The sequence below is a fragment of the Sceloporus undulatus genome, chromosome 3 (genome assembly GCF_019175285.1).
Source record: "Sceloporus undulatus isolate JIND9_A2432 ecotype Alabama chromosome 3, SceUnd_v1.1, whole genome shotgun sequence".
In the NCBI taxonomy this organism is placed as follows: Eukaryota; Metazoa; Chordata; class Lepidosauria; order Squamata; family Phrynosomatidae; genus Sceloporus; species Sceloporus undulatus.
Genome location: NC_056524.1, coordinates 89,268,871 through 89,286,838, shown reverse-complemented (window position 1 = coordinate 89,286,838; position 17,968 = coordinate 89,268,871). Strand labels below are relative to the sequence as shown.

Here is a 17,968-nt window from a genome sequence, read left to right as displayed (position 1 = left end):
CCATTATCATTTCCTTGCAAGACAGTTGTGACATCAGATTATGTTATGACACAATCCTGAACAAATACATCTTCTACAGAAAACTCTAAGCCTCTTTTGGAAGTGTTATGACAAAAGGATGTGATTTAAGTTCAACTGAAATTTCTGCTGATCACGACCAAAAATTTCTTATTTAGCATATTGCATACTGCTCAACACATCCGAGACTTGTATTTAGAAAATTTTTATTTTGATATATACATATGTTTTACAACTGAAATGATTGATCCCTTTGGAGATGGTAAGTGCTGGACAGAGTCCTTAATATTTTTTTTAGCATTTCTTCTTGTATTGAAGCACTACTCGGACAGATTGAGTCTTTAGGCAGAAGATTGGTTCTCAGATTCAGAAGGAGTCAAATATACAATAGGCCATATGTTAAATAATACACTATGGATACAGCATTTCAACTCAAAAGATGCTTCTTTCCAAGAAACTGGACTTTTCTGTCAAATGCAGTTGATCGGATTGGAGAATTGGGTTCATAAAATGGATTCATTGCAAACTGAGGAAAGATGTTATTAACATAATGAGAACACCCTACAAATTAAGACATAGCTCAACAACATGTAGATTAAGTCAAAGATTAAGTATAGTGTTTTCTAGCCTCAGAAGTATATTGTTCTATCAAGACTACAATTAACTATCTCAGAATGCTTTCTAGGCAAGGAAGGTAAAGTCAAAATCTACAGTAAGGCTTTAGCCACTTCTAGTTTTAACAGTTATGCATCATTGTTGGATCGAGAGGCATGGTTACATTTCTTACTGTCTGATCTAAAAAGGCAAAGTAAATATTCCCTTTCCTTTCTATTGCCCAGCAAGTCAGTTTCACACTCTGGCACCACTTAGAAGAAGTCTGCACCTATGGTCAGCAATTTCTAACTTGCAGTGAAATATTTGGGGCCTTTCCTGCCTTGGTGTGGGGTGGAGCAGTGAAGCTGTTCTAAAATGCAAGCTGTGCCTAAAAGAGAAATTTCCACTCTCCTTTTATTATGACTCTGTTTATAGATTTATGCATGCTAACACTTTACACACTGAATGTAGGCAAAAAGATAATCTGCCCCTGCAACCAAGATTCCTACTGTTAGATGATTTCCTCCCCCAGCTAAGATTCCTATCATTACATGATTTGCTTTATTTGCACTGATAAAGCAATAGATTCTCACCTTTATATACAGGTCATAGACATCACTGAAGAAATTTTTGATTCCATCTTCTTGTCTTACGTCATGAAGCATTATGAATCTCATATGTAGGACAAATTAAGGAAATATGTAAATGTGTGTTTTGGAATAAATTTATGTTCCATTGAATATAAACACCAGAACAGTATATAACACTGAAATCACAAAAATAACAATTAAATATACATATATTGAGCTGAATTACAATGGTAGTAAATACTGTGCCTTGACTACTCATGGTAAAATCATTCCAGGTGAGAAATGAGCACAGCTGTTGTGCCACCCAATGCTGGGAAATACACATCCAAGCCAGTAAGGTGTCCAGGAGCAAGCACTACAGGCTACAAACCTGCTCAAGTGGGGTCCAAACAACTTCAATTAAACTATATCCAGTAGATAAAGACCAATGACATAACTGCTCTCCTTGACAAGAATGAAGTCCAATTTATTGGCTTTTACTTAGCCCTCTGATCTACAGCCTGCACAACCAGATTTGATTATGAAGGAACAATGTTAGGTTTTATCAGCATACTAAGTTTCCAGTCTAATAGCTGTTAAAATCTTCTAACTGCTTCCAGAAGCTTCATATAAATGCTGTATGGTATTGGGGATTAAACAGTTAAAGCACTTTTTGAATGTCGCTTTCTAAAATCAGTCTGTTAGGTAAGAAGGCAACTAGTATAGTGCAGCGGTTCCAGTAATTGCTTCACAAAGCTGGTCCAAGGGTATACCATGGGCAAAGCTCTCAGGCTCTGCGGAGATCGAACAAGAAATTTACCATAAAGCAGATGCTATTACACATGAAAAGATTACCGTATTTTACAAAAGGATGGCGTACATTTACATTAATTTCCTTTTCAAAAAAGAAAAAACTGAGCTGGCAAAAATGGTATTTGTGTCTAATATAAAAGAAAATTGCTGACTTTAGAATTATCAAAGTTAGAAATGTGATTTTCTAGGAGAAAAAACTGAATTCAATAATTGCACTATGATACAGATAATGTACTTAAAACTAAGCCATAACCTGGGCAGTTATTTCACTGGTGGCATCTAACAGAAAATAACAGTTTAAAATGTTTCACTCAACACAAATAATTCTTATGTGTGGCTGGCTTAATATTACTGTCTGAAAAGAATACAGCACATGCAGAGCATTTCCAACAAGATAGGACCCTCTTCATAACTGTGTAAACTATGACTCAGTATTAGGAGGAATGGGAGGTCTGTTCCTGACTGCCACTTCCTCATCCAGACATCCTTTTTGTCCAGTGCATATTATTCATACTCTGTGAAGACAATTAAAGTATTCACGAAATTCTTAAATAAATGGCATGCATCAAAGGGCTATTTGTTTGAAGCAAGAACAGCTTTCAATCCTCTCCATGATGGCATGGTATCTTGTGATAGGCCCCATTGCACAAACTCTCCACGCCTTATATCATGTGTTCCTGCACCAGCTCAGCATAAGCATGCACCCTACACAAACTAAGGTTGGTGATGATCCTACTGGCAGTGGAGTTTGTAAAAACTGTTATAGTATGCTCTTATTACTGGAAAGGAAATCTACTCTGGACTGTTTGGGAACTAGCACCATGAGAACAGGTTGTAAAGGAAGTGTTAACATTTGCAAAAACGGTCTCGCTCCCTCTTTCTCAAGAAAGATCCCCTGCCAGATCTTGTTCCATTCTCTCAATGAATGGAACTCTTCTGCTTGGAAACCTAGTTAAGATCAAAACCATTGTTCTTCTGAGCTAATGTTTTACCAAGTTCCTCATCAGTGTAACTACCCCTCGTGTGAAAAAGGATATGTCCTGCAGTGACAAAAGCAGAGACAAACCACTCATTAAACTTGTCCACGGTCTTCAGATACATATTATTAGACAGCCACATATTCTCATCCACCAGGTCGAGGGCAGCATGGGCTATAAACTGATTGAGATGACGATGATCATCCTGAGGTGACAAAGGAAATCATCCTCAAAAACAGGAAAGCATAATTTTATCTGACACACTGCCAGATGTAAAACCTATCTGTAATAAAACAGGTAGCTATGCAATATTTCAGGAACTTCTATATTTAATGTAATGCATGTCTGGATGTTGAATCAAGAATGGAACAAGTATATTCTTTCTAAAGCAGATCACAGATAACAAAATGCACATTTATATATTTGTCATTCTTGCATACATATGAATATATTTCACTGTGGCATTCATTGTGAAATACATACTGACTCATTGTATTTCTTTAAAAACATGCAAGAACAATTTGGCTGCTTTTAGATATTTATACTAGATTCTGGCTAGTAATTCCAGCAGTTTTGCTTCTAGTAACTCCTGTTAATAAAATGAGTTTAATGTAACATATCTGTTACTACTAGTTTGAGAAATTCAATGTCAGCAAACTGCCCCATTGCTGGTTAGCATGACTGGCACCATCTGATCCTGGTGAGAGTTAGCACATGATGCTAGAGACTCGGCCCTCTTTCTCTTATGACTGAAACTTAGACTTTCACTTGTAAAGAAATATGGGTTGGGCTGAGACCTGCCCATTATTTCACAGCCTCACATGATCCTGAGGTGCTAATGTTCTGTGAGATCCACGCTGCTGGTATGAATTAGCTCTTAGCTTAGCTCTTCTTTGTTTACTTTGGTACATATTCCCAGTCCTAAAGTGTTAATGTATATTTTTATATTTTTCCGTTCTTTGTTAATTCTTAGTGCAGCCACTCACTCACAAACCATAAGGCTGTGAGTTCAATACCAGTGAAAGGGCTCAATCTCGACTCAGGCTTGCATCCTTCCGAGGTCACTAAAATGAGTACCCAGCTTGTTGGGGGCAATTGGTTTACCTGTTGTAAACCACTTAGGGAGTGCTTAAGTGCACTGATAAGCGGTATAGAAATGTACTTGCTATTGCGTGCACTTACTTCAACTAAACTAAGTACTGATTTCAGTGCAGCTTTTTGCCCTTTGTTGTTATGGAGTCCAGGAACAGACTATAAGGCCCTGGATTCCCTTGGCCCAAGCTAAATGGATAGACAGGAGCAGTGGCAGTCTAACTTGCCAGACAAGTTTAGACCAGGAATTCTTCTTGGCCCAGTGCCATTCTTCACAGTATTTCAAAGAGGAGGAGGAGGAAGCAAGCATCAGCTATTTGGATATATTACTTTTGGGCAATAAAATTTTTAATGGCAACAAATTTAAATAAGAACTAAGTAGTAGAATCAAATGAATAAATAGATGCCTTGGCTGAGGCCTCTTCAATGCTATGTACAAGTGCAATATTTAAAGAAGATTCCAGACCTTGGATTCTACTTTACCAGCTGGTAGAAATTCCATTTCAAACACTGGATTATCATGATGACCCACAATTACAAAGTAGAAGCTTCCAGACATGGCTAAAGTATTGTTGGTTCTGAGGGAAAAAACATAATCATACAGTTGAATGTGTCAAGTTGGCCATCATCCCCATCTGTCTAATAAGGTATTCTCAGTTGATTGTATTTAAATTGGGAAGTGGTCTGTTGCATTTAACTTATGTCCAGAATACAAACTGGAAATAGTCTTGTTTGAGACTGCTTTAACTGCTAGGGAATCCTGGGAACTGCAGTTTCTTGTGGCACCAGAGATCTCTGACAGAGAAGGCTCAACGTCTCAGAAAATTGCAGTCCCCAGAATCCCCTACAATTGAGTCAGGGCAGCTAAAGCGGTCTCAAACTGGATTATTTCTGCAGTGTGTTTTGGACCTTAGGTCTTCCTTCCTCTCAAATTAAGGATATTGTTTCTTGCCTTATCACAGTACATATGGATGCTTTGTCCCATAGAATCAAGAAATACTGGGACATACAACTCCCTTGACCTCAGCTCCCATTATTTCTGACTGTTGGCAAAGCCGACTGAGGCTTCTGGGAGTTGAAGTCCAAACTGTGTGTCTGGAGGAACAAGTATGGGAACCGTGTAGATGCACTGTAACACTTTTACAACTCCATTTCAAATCCTAGTGTTAAGACTGGAGCCATGTGTCCAAAGGAGGGTGACTGAAATGGTGAAGGGTCTGGAAACTGTGAAGCCCTATGAGGAAAGACTCAGGGAGCTGGGGATGTTTAGCCTGGAGAAGAGAAGGTTAAGAGGTGATATGATAGTCCTGTTTAAATACTTGAAGGGATGTCATGTTGAAGAGGGAGCAAGCTTGTTTTCTGTTGCTCCAGAGAACAGGACTAGTAACAATGGATGCAAACTACAGGAAAAGAGATTCCACCTGAACATTAGGAGAAACTTCCTGACAGTAAGGGCTGTTCGACAGTGGAACACACTTCCTTGGAGTGTAGTAGAGTCTCCTTCCCTGGAGGTCTTTAAACAGAGGCTGGATGGCCTCTGTCAGAGGTGCTTTGACTGAAAGTTCCTGCATGGCAGAATGGGGCTGGACTGGATCAGGGCCCTCTACGATTCTATGTCTCCATCCGCACTGCAGAAACACATCCAGTTTGACGCCGCTTTAACTTCCCCGGCTCCATGCTAGGGAATCCTGGGATTTGTAGTTTGTTGTGTCACCATGGCCCTCTCTGACAGGGGAAGCTAGACGTCTCGCGGGACTACAGATCCCAGCATTCCACAGCATTGAGCCGTGGCTGTTTAAACGGCCTCAGACTGTATTAATCCTGCAGCGTGGATGCAACACTTTAGCAGAACTTTAAAAACAGAACCTACCTCAGCTCCAGCCGACTGAGAACAAAAAAGAGAGGAAACACGATTAGCCACTGTCTACCCAAAACATCCGGCGCGCGTTGATGACGTCACTACACTGGCAGGGACACTAGCGGCAAAAAGACCGCCTCACAAATGAACGTGTTCTCGCGAGAGTTCCGGGATAATTTCTGCGAGAACAGTGACGGCTGAGACAGTTACTGAAAAGACCGCCTGAGGTAGCATGTTCTCGCGAGAGGTTCCTGAACAGCGTCTCAGTAAGCGAGAAAACAACGGCGACTGAAACAAACGCTAGCGTCAAAAAGACCGCCTCACGTAGCGTGTTCTCGCGAGAGGTCAGGGATAATTTCTGTGAGAACAGTGGCTGCTGAGACACTAGCGTCCAAAAAGACTGCCTGATGTAGCATGTTTCTCGCGAGAGTTCCGGAGCGAGAAAACAGCGGCGATTGAGACACAGCTAGAGTCAAAAAGACCGCCTCATGTAGCGTATTCTCGCGAGAGTTCCGGAAGAGCTTCTGAGTAAGCGACGGTTTACGGGGAGTGACAGCTGTAGGCAGGGCATCGTCAGGGGCGCATGCGCAGTCTCAGTCGAGTCCCGTCAGTCGGCGAGAGAGGACGCTCTCTGTAGTTTCTCCTCAGCTGTGTCCCGTCGCTGTCGTTTCTGTGTGGTGTGTGGCTCGTTGTTGGTCTCAGAATTTACCCCCCTGTTCCTTCTTTATGTGCGCGTGATATATATATATATATATATATAGAGAGAGAGAAGGGTCTGAAAGGTGGCAGGACCTCCTCGTCCTCGGGTCCTAACTGCTTTCCGAGGGTTCCCGAGCAAAGCAAAACAGACAGAGAGAGTGCTTAGTTCACTGCCAAGTGGGATAGAAAGTGGGATAGAAATGTACAGTGTTACTGCTGTTTGAAACTGCTTTTCTTCTAACAATAAGAGGAAGGACGTTTCTGACTTCTTCTAGGTGCTGTTTAAAGCCAGCCTTTTTGCCCAGTGGCTTGTTGGTAGGCTGCTTCTCCTTCATAGAAGACAGCCAATAATAATAGCAATAGTATAATAACCATAGAGTTGCACTGGAGGACCTAGATATCCCTAGAGAGAACATATTAAATCTGTGAACAATCAAAGCCACAAATATGGAGGGATGAGTTTATATATAGTGTGTGTGTGTGTGTGTGTGGTTTTTTTAAATTATATAGTTATATATATTAACTATGTAGTTAATGGAATTCAAAGATGTAGCCTTGTTAGTCTGCAGAATCAGTTTGTAGAAAGAGATCTTGTAGTAGCACCTTTGAGACTGGCTGAAAGAAAGAAATTGGCAGCGTGAGCTTTCGTAGACGTCAGTCCACTTCCACAGATGCATCTCTTAGCCTCAAAGGTGCCACAAGATCTCTCTCCCTCTATAGTTCATAGTTATCAGTGGTCAGCTGATTAAATGTCAGTATGTTGTGTGCCTTCAAATAGTTTCTAACTGACGGGGGCTGTTTCTCTATGGAGAGGCTGGGAATCAAGCCCTGGTCTCCAGAGTCAGAGTCCCACGCTCAAATCACTGGGCCATGCTGGCTTTCCTTAAGTGTCAATACTCTTCTGACAGTAATGAGGCAGGAATATGGAGTCACCTGTCCCTGCATTTCATTCACCAGGGCGATTAATGACATAAAGCTGTGACCTGGGGCATAGGGCATTGGTTCATTAAACAAAAACATTCATAACTTTGAATTGTTTTGCATATCTTCTTTGACACATGTTTTGCTATTCCTTTTTTGTGGGTTTTTCAGGCTATGAGGCCATGTTCTAGAAGAGTTTGTTCCTGACGTTTTCTCAGCAGCTGTGGCTGGCAGAGGCTGGATGGCCATCTGTCAATGGGGAAGCTTTGATTGAGAGTTCCTGCATGGCAGAATGGGGTGGGACTGGATCAGGGCCCTTGCGGTCTCTTCCAGCTCCATGATTCTTTGATTCTATGATCATCAGAGAATGCTGGCTTGGAGAAGAGTGGGGTATATATACTGTTGGTTGAGAGGATCTGTGTATCGTTCTGTTGTTGAATGGCAAGGCCTCAGGTGCCTATTTAATTAATGGCTCATTGTCTGCTGGGAAACCCCCTCACCCTGGTTTTCATTTGCATATCCCCAACTCAGCTTCCTCCATGCCAGCCCAAAAACCCACCAACCGCGTAGTGGCTGGCCAGCCATGAAGCCTTCCGACTTCACACTCTTCAAAAAAGTGCAGAAAAATGCATTACTCTACCTAATTTAGCTGTTTTTTTCGGGCACAGTCAGTAGTAGTAGTAGTGTAGATGATACAAGTCAGCAATGTTCTGCCCTCTTGCCTGGAAAAAATGTTAACGCACTTTTATGCCGTTTCTCTCTGTTCTCCAAATAGGACTACAGTATGTTTATATTCTGTAACGGTGCAATTAATGACATAGGTGTAATACAGAGTGTGAAAGGGTTTTTCTAGTCTAAATTGACAAGGCAGCCTTTTACAGCTTGCCATTCCCAGTTGTTTTGTTTTTGTCATGATACCTTAATGCTTGTCTGAGACATACAGGGCCCAAACAGACAGGCCAAAATAAAGCTGCTTTGGGTCATTTTGGAGGTATGCTGTTTAAACGGTGCATGTGTCGTAAGAGGCTGGAAGCCACACCAAAGAGACACCCCAGTACTAAGGACTGGAGCACAGCTTTGGCACAGCTTCTGGACTCTTAAGGTGTGTGTGTCATTTGAACAGCATACCTCCAAAGTGACCCGAAGCAGCTTTATTTTGGTCTGTCTGTTGGGTCCCACAGAAAGCAGCCTGCCTAACATTGTTCTTTATGTGCCCCTTAGATGTACAATTCTGGCATGAGATTAGGTTATGAAATGGCTGGCAGTATTTCTCTTGTCAAATTAATTATATTGTCAAATATAATATGGGCTTTCTGGATGTCAGTAAAATTAGTAGTTTTGTTTTGTCATGTTTTCAGATCATCATGTCTGCAAATGAATTTAAGGTTCTATCACAAGATGAGCTCCGGAAAAGGCTGTACCAGACATTTAAGAACCGAGGCGTCCTGGACACACTCAAGGTTTTTATTTATTTATTTAAGTGTAACAAAAACTGGGATAGCCTAAGTTTTGCATATTTGTAAAAAATGGTATCTCACTTGTAAGGTTATTCAAACACAAACAAATCATGAATGGTTTTGAGTATACAGTGATAATAATGGAATGTAGCAGCTCTGTAAGTGTTGTCCAGACCTGATTCTAGATGGTCCAAAATGTAACCATACCATGCAAGAAAAATAATACAAAATGTAGGGAAATCATTGTGTGTTATATTGACAATAGGCTTTAACTTTGTCAAATGAAACTTTTAACATTTTCTGTCATGAATTGGACGGAAAATTGAAGAGATTCATGCCTTTTAGATTAATAGTTCAGGACTCATCACAGACAATTTTACATGTCGTGTTCCTGAGTTTGTCAGCTGCCAGATTCTCTTATTAATTTTGACCAACTGGCACTTTTACTGAAAGAAGGCTGCCAATCTAATAAAAATACAGTCATTTTATATGGCTGTATAAGTGAAATCTATGTAACATGGTTTTATATGAATTTAACAAGACCTTAAACTTTATTTTTATTCTATTTAATGTTTGTGCTCCACTCTCTCCTTCAGAAGGTATCCCAAAGTGACAGTAATAGTATAATATTTTTCTGTTTGCCAGACACATCTTCGAAACCAGCTCATACATGAATTAATGAGTCCAGTTTTAAGTGGGGAAATTCAACCACAAGCTGTTTCTAATGAGTGCAGTTCATTGATAATTAGTGCTTCAAACAGTTTGGTGGCAGATCACCTGCGTAGATGTGGCTATGAATATTCACTCTCTGTCTTCTATCCAGAAACTGGCTTAGAAAAGGATAAGGTAAGTATTTTCCTGTTCTGAAGGATACATGACGTTATGCTTTGCACAAAGGATCCTTTTAATCCAGTGTTGCCTAAAACGGTCTTTAGCTGTTTGTTGAAGCAAACAGCTGCATATTGTTTATTGTAGTCTCCATCTTGTTTCAGATCTGAGGCCCATCTTTTGCTGAAAGATGCATCCTCTGCCTTTAACTTTATATTGATATGGTGGTAGTGCTGGTGGAGCAACCCCACTGTTACCCAAAATGCCAGGGTCACAGAGGGCACCCATAACCAATTTTTAATAGGGAGAATTTTATTAGCTCAAGTGAAGCTGCTGAGAGGGCTTTGGGTAAATAAAAGCAGAGGTCAAGCCTGTGTATAATAGTTCCGAAAAGCTGAACTCTAGAATGCAAGTTCCAAATGGTTTTTATTTATAACAGCAAAAGGGAAATCAACTTTCACACAAAAACACACATACAAGAATTAGTGATATAAAATCCATCCAGATAGTGATTTTTGAAATTGGAAAGGATAATACTGTACCTGATTCCAGAAGCAGAGGTTCCCATCAGAAGTTTCTGAGAGAAAAGTGGCTCAGCCTGCTGCCTGGGAGTCTTAGGAGATTGCTGAGGAGTCAGGTGAGATACAGACAAGTGTCTGTCTGATTGCAAACCAAGACCAAATTGGTAGTGCAAAATGTTTCCCTGGGGCAGTTTTCGGATTAAGATAAAGTTCACAGGAGGAAAGATTAGAACTGGAAGTTTTTAAATGGCTGTACAATCAGCTCAAATGTCTCTGGACAGGGGAGTCTCTTCTCCCAAAGGAAGCATTTTTGTTTTCTATTCATGTGTAAGCCCAAAGTCTTACAATTCACCATCACTCCTATCAGTAAAGGGATTATGCAGCCTGAACTCTTTTTGGTAGCCAGGATGACTAAATTGAGGCTTTTGTGTTTTGGTCACATCGTGAGGAAAAATGAATAATTAGAAAAGGCAATGATGGTAGGAAAAGTGGAGGGCAGCAGAAAAAGAGTAAGACTTCACTCTAGATGGATAGACTGAATCAGGTTGGACACAGCCTGAGCCTGCACACTCTGAGCAGAGAGGCTGAAAACAGGAGATCTTGGAGGTATTCATCCTCAGGGTCCCCAGGAGTCAAAGTCTACTTGAAGGCAACTAACAACAACAAATGTAATATTTGAAGTAAAATGTGTGGGGGAGGTGTCCATGTTTATATGTTTATAACAAAATGATATCAGTAGTTGTGGGTACAGGAACTTTTAGGCAATAGAAAAAAGAAAATAAGTTGAGGGAACATTATCTCTTGCCTATTGAAAATCTCATATCTGGATTCCTAATCATTGTCACATTTTTGTTTTATTACTCTACTTCTAGCCAATAAAATTTTCTTTGATGATGTGGATTATGAAATGTATAATATATATTGAAGATATTTTTTTTCTTTTCTCACAAAGGAACTTACAATGGAAGATCTGTTGCAGTTGATCAGAATCAATCCAAAAACTGACCTTTATAAAACACTGGTAAAATAATATTGTTTCTAATTTTACTTCTAGGAGATGTTTTTGTGAAGGGTTGAATGAATATCTTGACTTAATTATTTTGTGTTTCCAGGTTTCTGCTTCAAAAAAGGATAACACAAAAGGTATGTCTGTAATGTACATATGTTTAAAAGTACTGAAGATGTAGGTCCTGATCCATAGAAACCACTCAAGTAGCATTTTATTTTATTAAAATGAATAGACCTCTTAGGTGAAAGCAAAACCTTTACGGTAGGTTGTACTATCTAGTATTAAGAGTATATAGCATCTCTACATTGGCTGCTGATTAGATTCCAGGTGCAATACAAAGTGTCGGTTATTATAAAGCCCTACATGGCCTGGGCCCGACTTACTTAAGGGAACGCCTCTTCTTACATAATCCGCCCCGCTCTCTCAGAACATCTGGCACAAAAATATTGGAAACACCTCAAAACCAGGTTGAAAACTACCTCTTGTAGAACATTTTCTGCGATGGCCCCTAGACTTTGGAACAATTTACCGTAAGATGTCTGTCTTATCACTTCCTTGGAAGCCTTCAAAAAGGCACTGAAGATGGATCTCTTCTGGCGAGCCTATCCAACTGATCCCCTCTAATCTGATTTGTACATCTGAACATATGACTCTATCCTTACAACTGAGCAACACTATAACAACTTTCTCCTTTTCCCTTTTATTTTTATTTCTTTGATTGATGTTTTTGAATTTTGTATGTATTTTATGATGTTTTTACTGCTGTAATAAATAAAATTTTATTATTTTATTTTTATTATTATTAATTAGTAAAACAGTAGCACATTATGAGAGAGTAGCATTCTGATAGTTCATTAGATTAAAGAAAATGTTGAAATGCTTTTATTAACAAAATAAATGGCCAGTGGGTTGTTTGCTTTGTTTTTAAAGTTTCACTGTACCACATGCTGAGGAGGCAAGTTGATGTTTGGTCAAGTGTATTAGAAGCAATGAAGCTAGATTTTGGTAAATATGTATAGTAATATATTTTTGGGAAGATGTCTTCCCCTTGTGATTTGTTCATTGATACACTTTTAAATGTTTATTCCGTATTGAAATTGAGCATATCACTTGTTGCTGCAGAGATGAGTGACTAATAGTACTTCTCTAAGGCTTTCTTATACAGATTTTAACAGAGCTGACAGAACATAGCCTCAGTAAGGAGAATTGTAGTATAGGAACTCAGACAAGTCCAATGCTTGGCAAAGAATCTCTTGGTAAGTGAAATTTTGAAAGTGGCTTCTCCTTGAATTGTATGCTTTCATCTTTAATGGAGGAATACAGTATATGTTCTTTAGTTTTTGTTTTGGGGCTACCATTTGTTTTTGTTCACTAATTCGGATGTATGTACAAGTAATTTCAGTGTTGGAAAAACCCTTGTTAGTATGAAAAACTACTTGTTAGACTGAAATTGTGATTCACTAGGCATATTAGCAATTGTAAGGAACCACCATTATTTCATTATCACATTATTAATTTTTTGATTTACAAGAAAAGAGTACCATTAAAAATGGTGTATTTGTTGTATTTTGTTTCTATGTATGATTAGTATTATCTAATTGAATACAAATGCCGGATAAATAGGAGAGAGCTAATCCATTCCCCGACCCTTACTAAAAGCTAGATACATACCTCTCATCCTCTGGCATGATCCTATAGGCATTGTTGCCAAACCAAAACTGTTCTTGATTCTTTTGCTCTCCAGTAACATTTTCTGCCAAGATATGGAGATAAGTCGTTCATCATCCTATCTTATCTTATCTTGGCGGGGTACAGACCGCCGCTTTGCGGCGCTCTGCCGCCGCCGCCAGAAGGTCCGCGGGGGAGCCGGAGCCTTCAGACGGCCCGACTCCCGCGCGGACTGAAAAAAGAAGCTCCAAAATGGAGCTTCTTTTTGCATCGCATTTGCGACGTAGCGAGGCGCCAGGGGCGCGCTCGCTACGTCAGCAGCGGCGCGACACGTCTGGACGCTAAGCGTCCGATACGCAAAGATGGCGGCGCCCATGTAGAAAGGGCGCCGCCATCTTGTACGTATTGACTACGTATTAGGGTTAGGGGGGTGCGGAAGCACCGCCCCTTCCTAACCCTAATACGTATTCAATACGTATTTTTTGGCGGTTTGTAACCCGCCCTTATTTATTATTTCCAGGATTTATGTCCCGCCTTTTCCCCACAATGGGATTCAAGGTGGGTTACAGTATTTTTAAAAAGACAAAGCTAAAACATTGATTACAAACTTAAAAAATAATTAAATACAACCAACTTTAAAACATAGGTTAAAAGCATCATCATTAAAAATAGTACAAACCATTAAAACAATAAAACAGCACACACATTATTCAAAGACAATTCACCCACTAAACGCCTGCCTAAATAAAATTGTCTTCAGCTACTGGTAGAAAGAGAGCAGGGAGGGGGCCAACCTGACCTCCCGTGGCAGGGAGTTCCATAGTCTGGGAGCAGCCCCGGGAAAGGCTCCTATGCATATTTATACATAAAATAATCACTGAATAGGATTGACGATACAGACAGAGCAGGTGGCAATGCAAAGAAGCCACAAAAGGTATGTATGGGTGCAACCAAGTGCTGGTGTATAGTGGGAGCCATTTGAGGTAAAAAAAATGGGTTTACGCTACCAGACATCTGCTTGCCTATTTTATTCTTGTATCTGTTTTCCTCATTTAATTCTTAGTATCCTTTTAGGCAGAGGGTAGAAATAGCTCAATAATTAAATATTGCTTTATTTATTTATTTATTTATTTAGAGAAAGGTGGGATTTGATTTTTTCCCCCTCTTTTTTAATAGTAGAAAAACTTCAACTGATTGATAAACAATTTGCAGACCTGTATCCTCAGCGGCACATTTCTGAATCTTTTCAAGTAAAACTTGCTGAATACAGAAAGGAAATAGAGCAGCAGCTTCAAGCAGAAATGTCTCAAAAGGTTAGAATGATACGTAATTACATTATAGCGATCTTACGTTTTCATGGGCTTTTTTTATATAACCTTTTGTTTCCCCTCCCCCCCCCACATTAAGGATGTAGACTGCCCACATGAAATATGTAGGAGAAATAGCCAGAGTTCTAAATTTGTGAACAAATCACTGCACAGTGTACCTTTGGAATTCAGAGGGAGCAGCATTTTGAGTTGGTTGGCCCTTTTGGAATTCTGAGCGTGTTGTGGAAACTCTCACAAAGATTGTCAAGGCAGAGTTGTTTGTCCATGCACAAATGATGTGTGCAAGAAAGAGACCAGTCTCAAAACATCAGCTTCTCAAAAGGCAAAAGAGCAATATGAAAAGCAAAATAGTTTGTTAACAGTAATGTAATTATAGGGCCATAATGACCTGTCAGCTCCAAAGCACAAGCATTGTTTTAGAACTGCCATCTTCTCATCTCATGCTTCATTCACAAAAGGTAAATTGATAAAGCTTTGTAGCTTCTGAGCTTCATAGAGAGTTTGAAAAAGTCACGTTAGAATAATTTGTGGGTCTACTTTCTTAGATTATTACACTGTGGGAACCTGCTAGCTAACCAGCAACCTCACTCTAATTTATTGACTTAACAAAGATGAGTTGTACAATTTTTATTTTAAACAGTTGGAGCACTTCAGAGAGGTTGAGATAGCCAAAATTAAAATGGATGAGAGAGCACGATCACAGAAAGAAATTTCCGAGCTTCGTAGAGAGTTTGAAAAAGCCCACCAGGCCAAGTCAGAGGCTTTAACCTCTCGAGAAAGAAACGCTATTGAGAGACTTCAGAAACAGCAAGAGGTAACTTTTCAAAAATGGAACCAAATAGGCTGATTGTATGGTAGTATTCTTTGATACAGTGGTTGCATAGATAGATTTACTGTATTTTGGAAGTTAGTTTCCAACAAATTGCACGACTGCAGCCAGTGATTGAATTTGCATGGTGCTTATGTAGCCATGGTATTTACTTGTGCTGAACAAGGGAGTCTGTATGATACAGTACTTGAAAAAGTGGGGGGTGGGGGAGAACTGTATTCGCCATGCTTTACTATTTTTCTTTCTTTCACCCATTCCCCCCTTCAAGAGGTTAACATTGTATTTATATTAAGTTGACTTCCAGTATATACAGCTGAATGGTGAACAATATAATGTTTATTTAGTTGCTGTCTTGGGTTGTACAACTTTTAGGTAAAATACATGCTGACAATTAGGGGCTTGACAGACCGCCCGAAAATGGCAGATTGGAGGCTCCCGTTTTAACTGTGGAGGGGTGCTGTAGCAGCCAAACCTCCCGGCATCCCTCCGGATGCTCTGCACGCCATGACTATGCTTTTCACGTATCCATGACATAATGGAGGTGGGTGGAGCCGTGCAGTCATGGCGGTGCTTGTACGTCCTAGAGTTCAGGGGCGTGTGGATGGTGTGTGCTCACCAACTCTAATATCGGCGGCGGCACACCACTTTTGGCCCATCTGTCTCGGGCCTTAGTTTATCATTTTGTTAAAATTCCTGGAGTATCCTTCCCTCCCAAAAAAATTCTGTTTTCCTAAGATATTGCCATACCTTCCAATGATTTATCAGCAAACTGACAGTTGTGAACTTTACAGAAATAGGTAACTCAAACCCCATACACACAGGCCAAAATAAAGCTGCTTCGGTCAGTTTGGAGGTATGCTGTTTAAATGATGGTTGCCTCCTAAGAGTCCAGAAGCCATGCTAAAGGCATGCTCCAATCCTACAGACTGGAATGTGGCTTTCACGTGGCTTCCGGACTCTTATGTCATTTAAACAGCATACCTCCAAAGGGATCCGAAGCAGCTTTATTTTGGCCTGTCTGTACAGGCCCTCAGACTACTAAGAAAGTGGTAGCTGCAGTGCAGCCAGGCTGTCTGAAATTCACATGGTATTTACTGCTGATGCCATTTTTTGAGTATCATATAATGCAAAGTGTTTTTCTAATAGATAGATGCCAGAGAAATTTATCTGCAAAGGCAAAGTCTACTGAAAGATATTGAAACCATAAGAACCCGAGAGGCAGAACTGAAGCAAAGAATGGAAGCTTTTGATTTGTGAGTTGCTAACTGTTATTCTTGATACTGTTTGGCTTGGAAAAAGTCTTCTCGGCTTTCTAAATGCGGAATTTGTGTAAAACTTTATCTAATTTTGTTTCACCTAGGGAGAAATATTAAATTCCCAGTGAAGGTAACTGTGTAGCTGTTGAATTCTGCAGACTTTCTTCTCCATGCTTCAAGAGTGAAATCTGCATTGTAAAAGCTTTCCTAGTGTAGTGGCAGAAAACTCTGCCATTGTACTACCTGCTCAGATTTGCAGGTAGTGTGGTGATGAACAGCATGATCAGTGATGTGTGCTACAGGAGGTAATAACTTTGCTGATCCTGAAGCTCCTTCCTCCAATATCTCTTTCTCCCAGAAAACATGTGCCATCGTGGTAGAGTGCATACTTTCCCTCTCATTGGTGTGAGTGGGAAGAGACTTTTTTAGGACTAAGCTTTCTACCTTGAAAGATGATTGAACAGGGATTAATAAGTAGCAGTTTCTCAACCCACAAGGAAGTACCATCTTAGGAGAGCTTTATAAATATTGGGTTACATTTGTAGAAGCAGTGTTGTTCAACTACTAGTAGCAGGATCATTCCCTGCTAAGATAGGAGGCTTGTAATGCTTCTTTACAAGATTGGCACTAACAGGTTGTCTTTGAAATAATGAAATTTGCAGTTGGTAGCTAGTGAACAGTATATATTAGTACACAGGCACCCCCTCCTTTTTTGCAGGGGATCTGTTCTGGATCCGCTCGTGAAAACTCAATTTTGCTTATATTCAAGCCCCAATGGCTTGCCAGTGCGTACCTTGGGCACGTGCTCCATTGTTTCCCCCTCCGTTTGTCCTTCGCACATAAGCGAGGGACATGAGTTTAAAAACTGCGAGAATTGAGGGAGGACTGTAGTTTTATCATTAGTCCTTTTTTGTATTTAATTGAACATGAGGACAAGCTCATGTAGTACAGATACTGTAATACTGAAGCAGTTATTTGTGATTTTCCAGTAATTTCTGATTATTTATTTATTTTCTTTTTGCAGTTGATGTTTGCCTTTCTCTCTTTGTCTCTCTTTAGTTATAATAAAAGCATGTCTTTAATTACCCAGAAGAGGGCGCAGGAGAACCTCTGAAACAGAGGAATAAGCTTTATATTTCCTTGTAATTTGTTTATCTTCCTTCATTTGCTGTCCTAAGTAATGAATTCCTAACTAAGGCTCTCTAAAGATTTCATATAACTGTAGTTCATACTCCTTTGGTAGGACATCTAAGATAAGATCTAATGATCTAACCAGGCTCACAGCATTTGTAGCATAGAGGTTTTCTTCAGGGGTAGGGAGAAATATCCTTGGTTAGACATAGTGAATGAACTATTAGTGCATACTTAAATATTAATCCCTCCCATTCAAATAAGTGGCCCTGGAACAGACCTGGGACCCATCCATGTGCCAGAGAAGCAAAAGCCACAGGAAGACTGTATCCTTCCAGGAAGATCACCATAGCAGAGATCAGACCAATGTTGTAGGCAAAGAGAAGGCAGCTATAGGGAG

At 40.0% G+C, this 17,968-nt stretch overlaps 2 protein-coding genes across 7 annotated transcripts in view; one reads left to right on the top strand and one right to left on the bottom strand.

The window, feature by feature from the left end:
- Positions 1–207: 207 nt before the first annotated feature.
- On the bottom strand, positions 208–6,090 carry TRAPPC2 (trafficking protein particle complex subunit 2). Its single transcript, XM_042460840.1, has 5 exons — positions 5,934–6,090; positions 4,530–4,641; positions 3,032–3,176; positions 1,206–1,291; positions 208–544 (listed from the first exon to the last, which is right to left on the bottom strand). Exons 2-5 carry the CDS (start codon positions 4,620–4,622, stop codon positions 446–448), a joined length of 423 nt encoding a protein of 140 aa, XP_042316774.1. The 5' UTR covers positions 4,623–4,641; positions 5,934–6,090; the 3' UTR covers positions 208–445.
- Positions 6,091–6,133: 43 nt separating this feature from the next.
- The window catches only part of OFD1 (OFD1 centriole and centriolar satellite protein), a 37,098-nt gene continuing 25,263 nt past the window's right edge, over positions 6,134–17,968 (top strand). For 2 of the 6 annotated variants that reach the window (XM_042460830.1, XM_042460825.1), the window contains exons 1-9: positions 7,279–7,312; positions 8,900–9,001; positions 9,644–9,844; positions 11,300–11,368; positions 11,460–11,490; positions 12,508–12,612; positions 14,201–14,337; positions 14,993–15,166; positions 16,328–16,434. In XM_042460830.1, coding sequence (XP_042316764.1) covers positions 7,292–7,312; positions 8,900–9,001; positions 9,644–9,844; positions 11,300–11,368; positions 11,460–11,490; positions 12,508–12,612; positions 14,201–14,337; positions 14,993–15,166; positions 16,328–16,434 — 947 coding nt within the window. In that variant the 5' untranslated portion in view covers positions 7,279–7,291. Of the gene's footprint in view, positions 6,450–6,524; positions 6,650–7,278; positions 7,313–8,899; positions 9,002–9,643; positions 9,845–11,299; positions 11,369–11,459; positions 11,491–12,507; positions 12,613–14,200; positions 14,338–14,992; positions 15,167–16,327; positions 16,435–17,968 lie in introns of those variants that run through there. The other 4 variants (XM_042460828.1, XM_042460827.1, XM_042460829.1 and 1 more) reach the window with 4 other exon arrangements.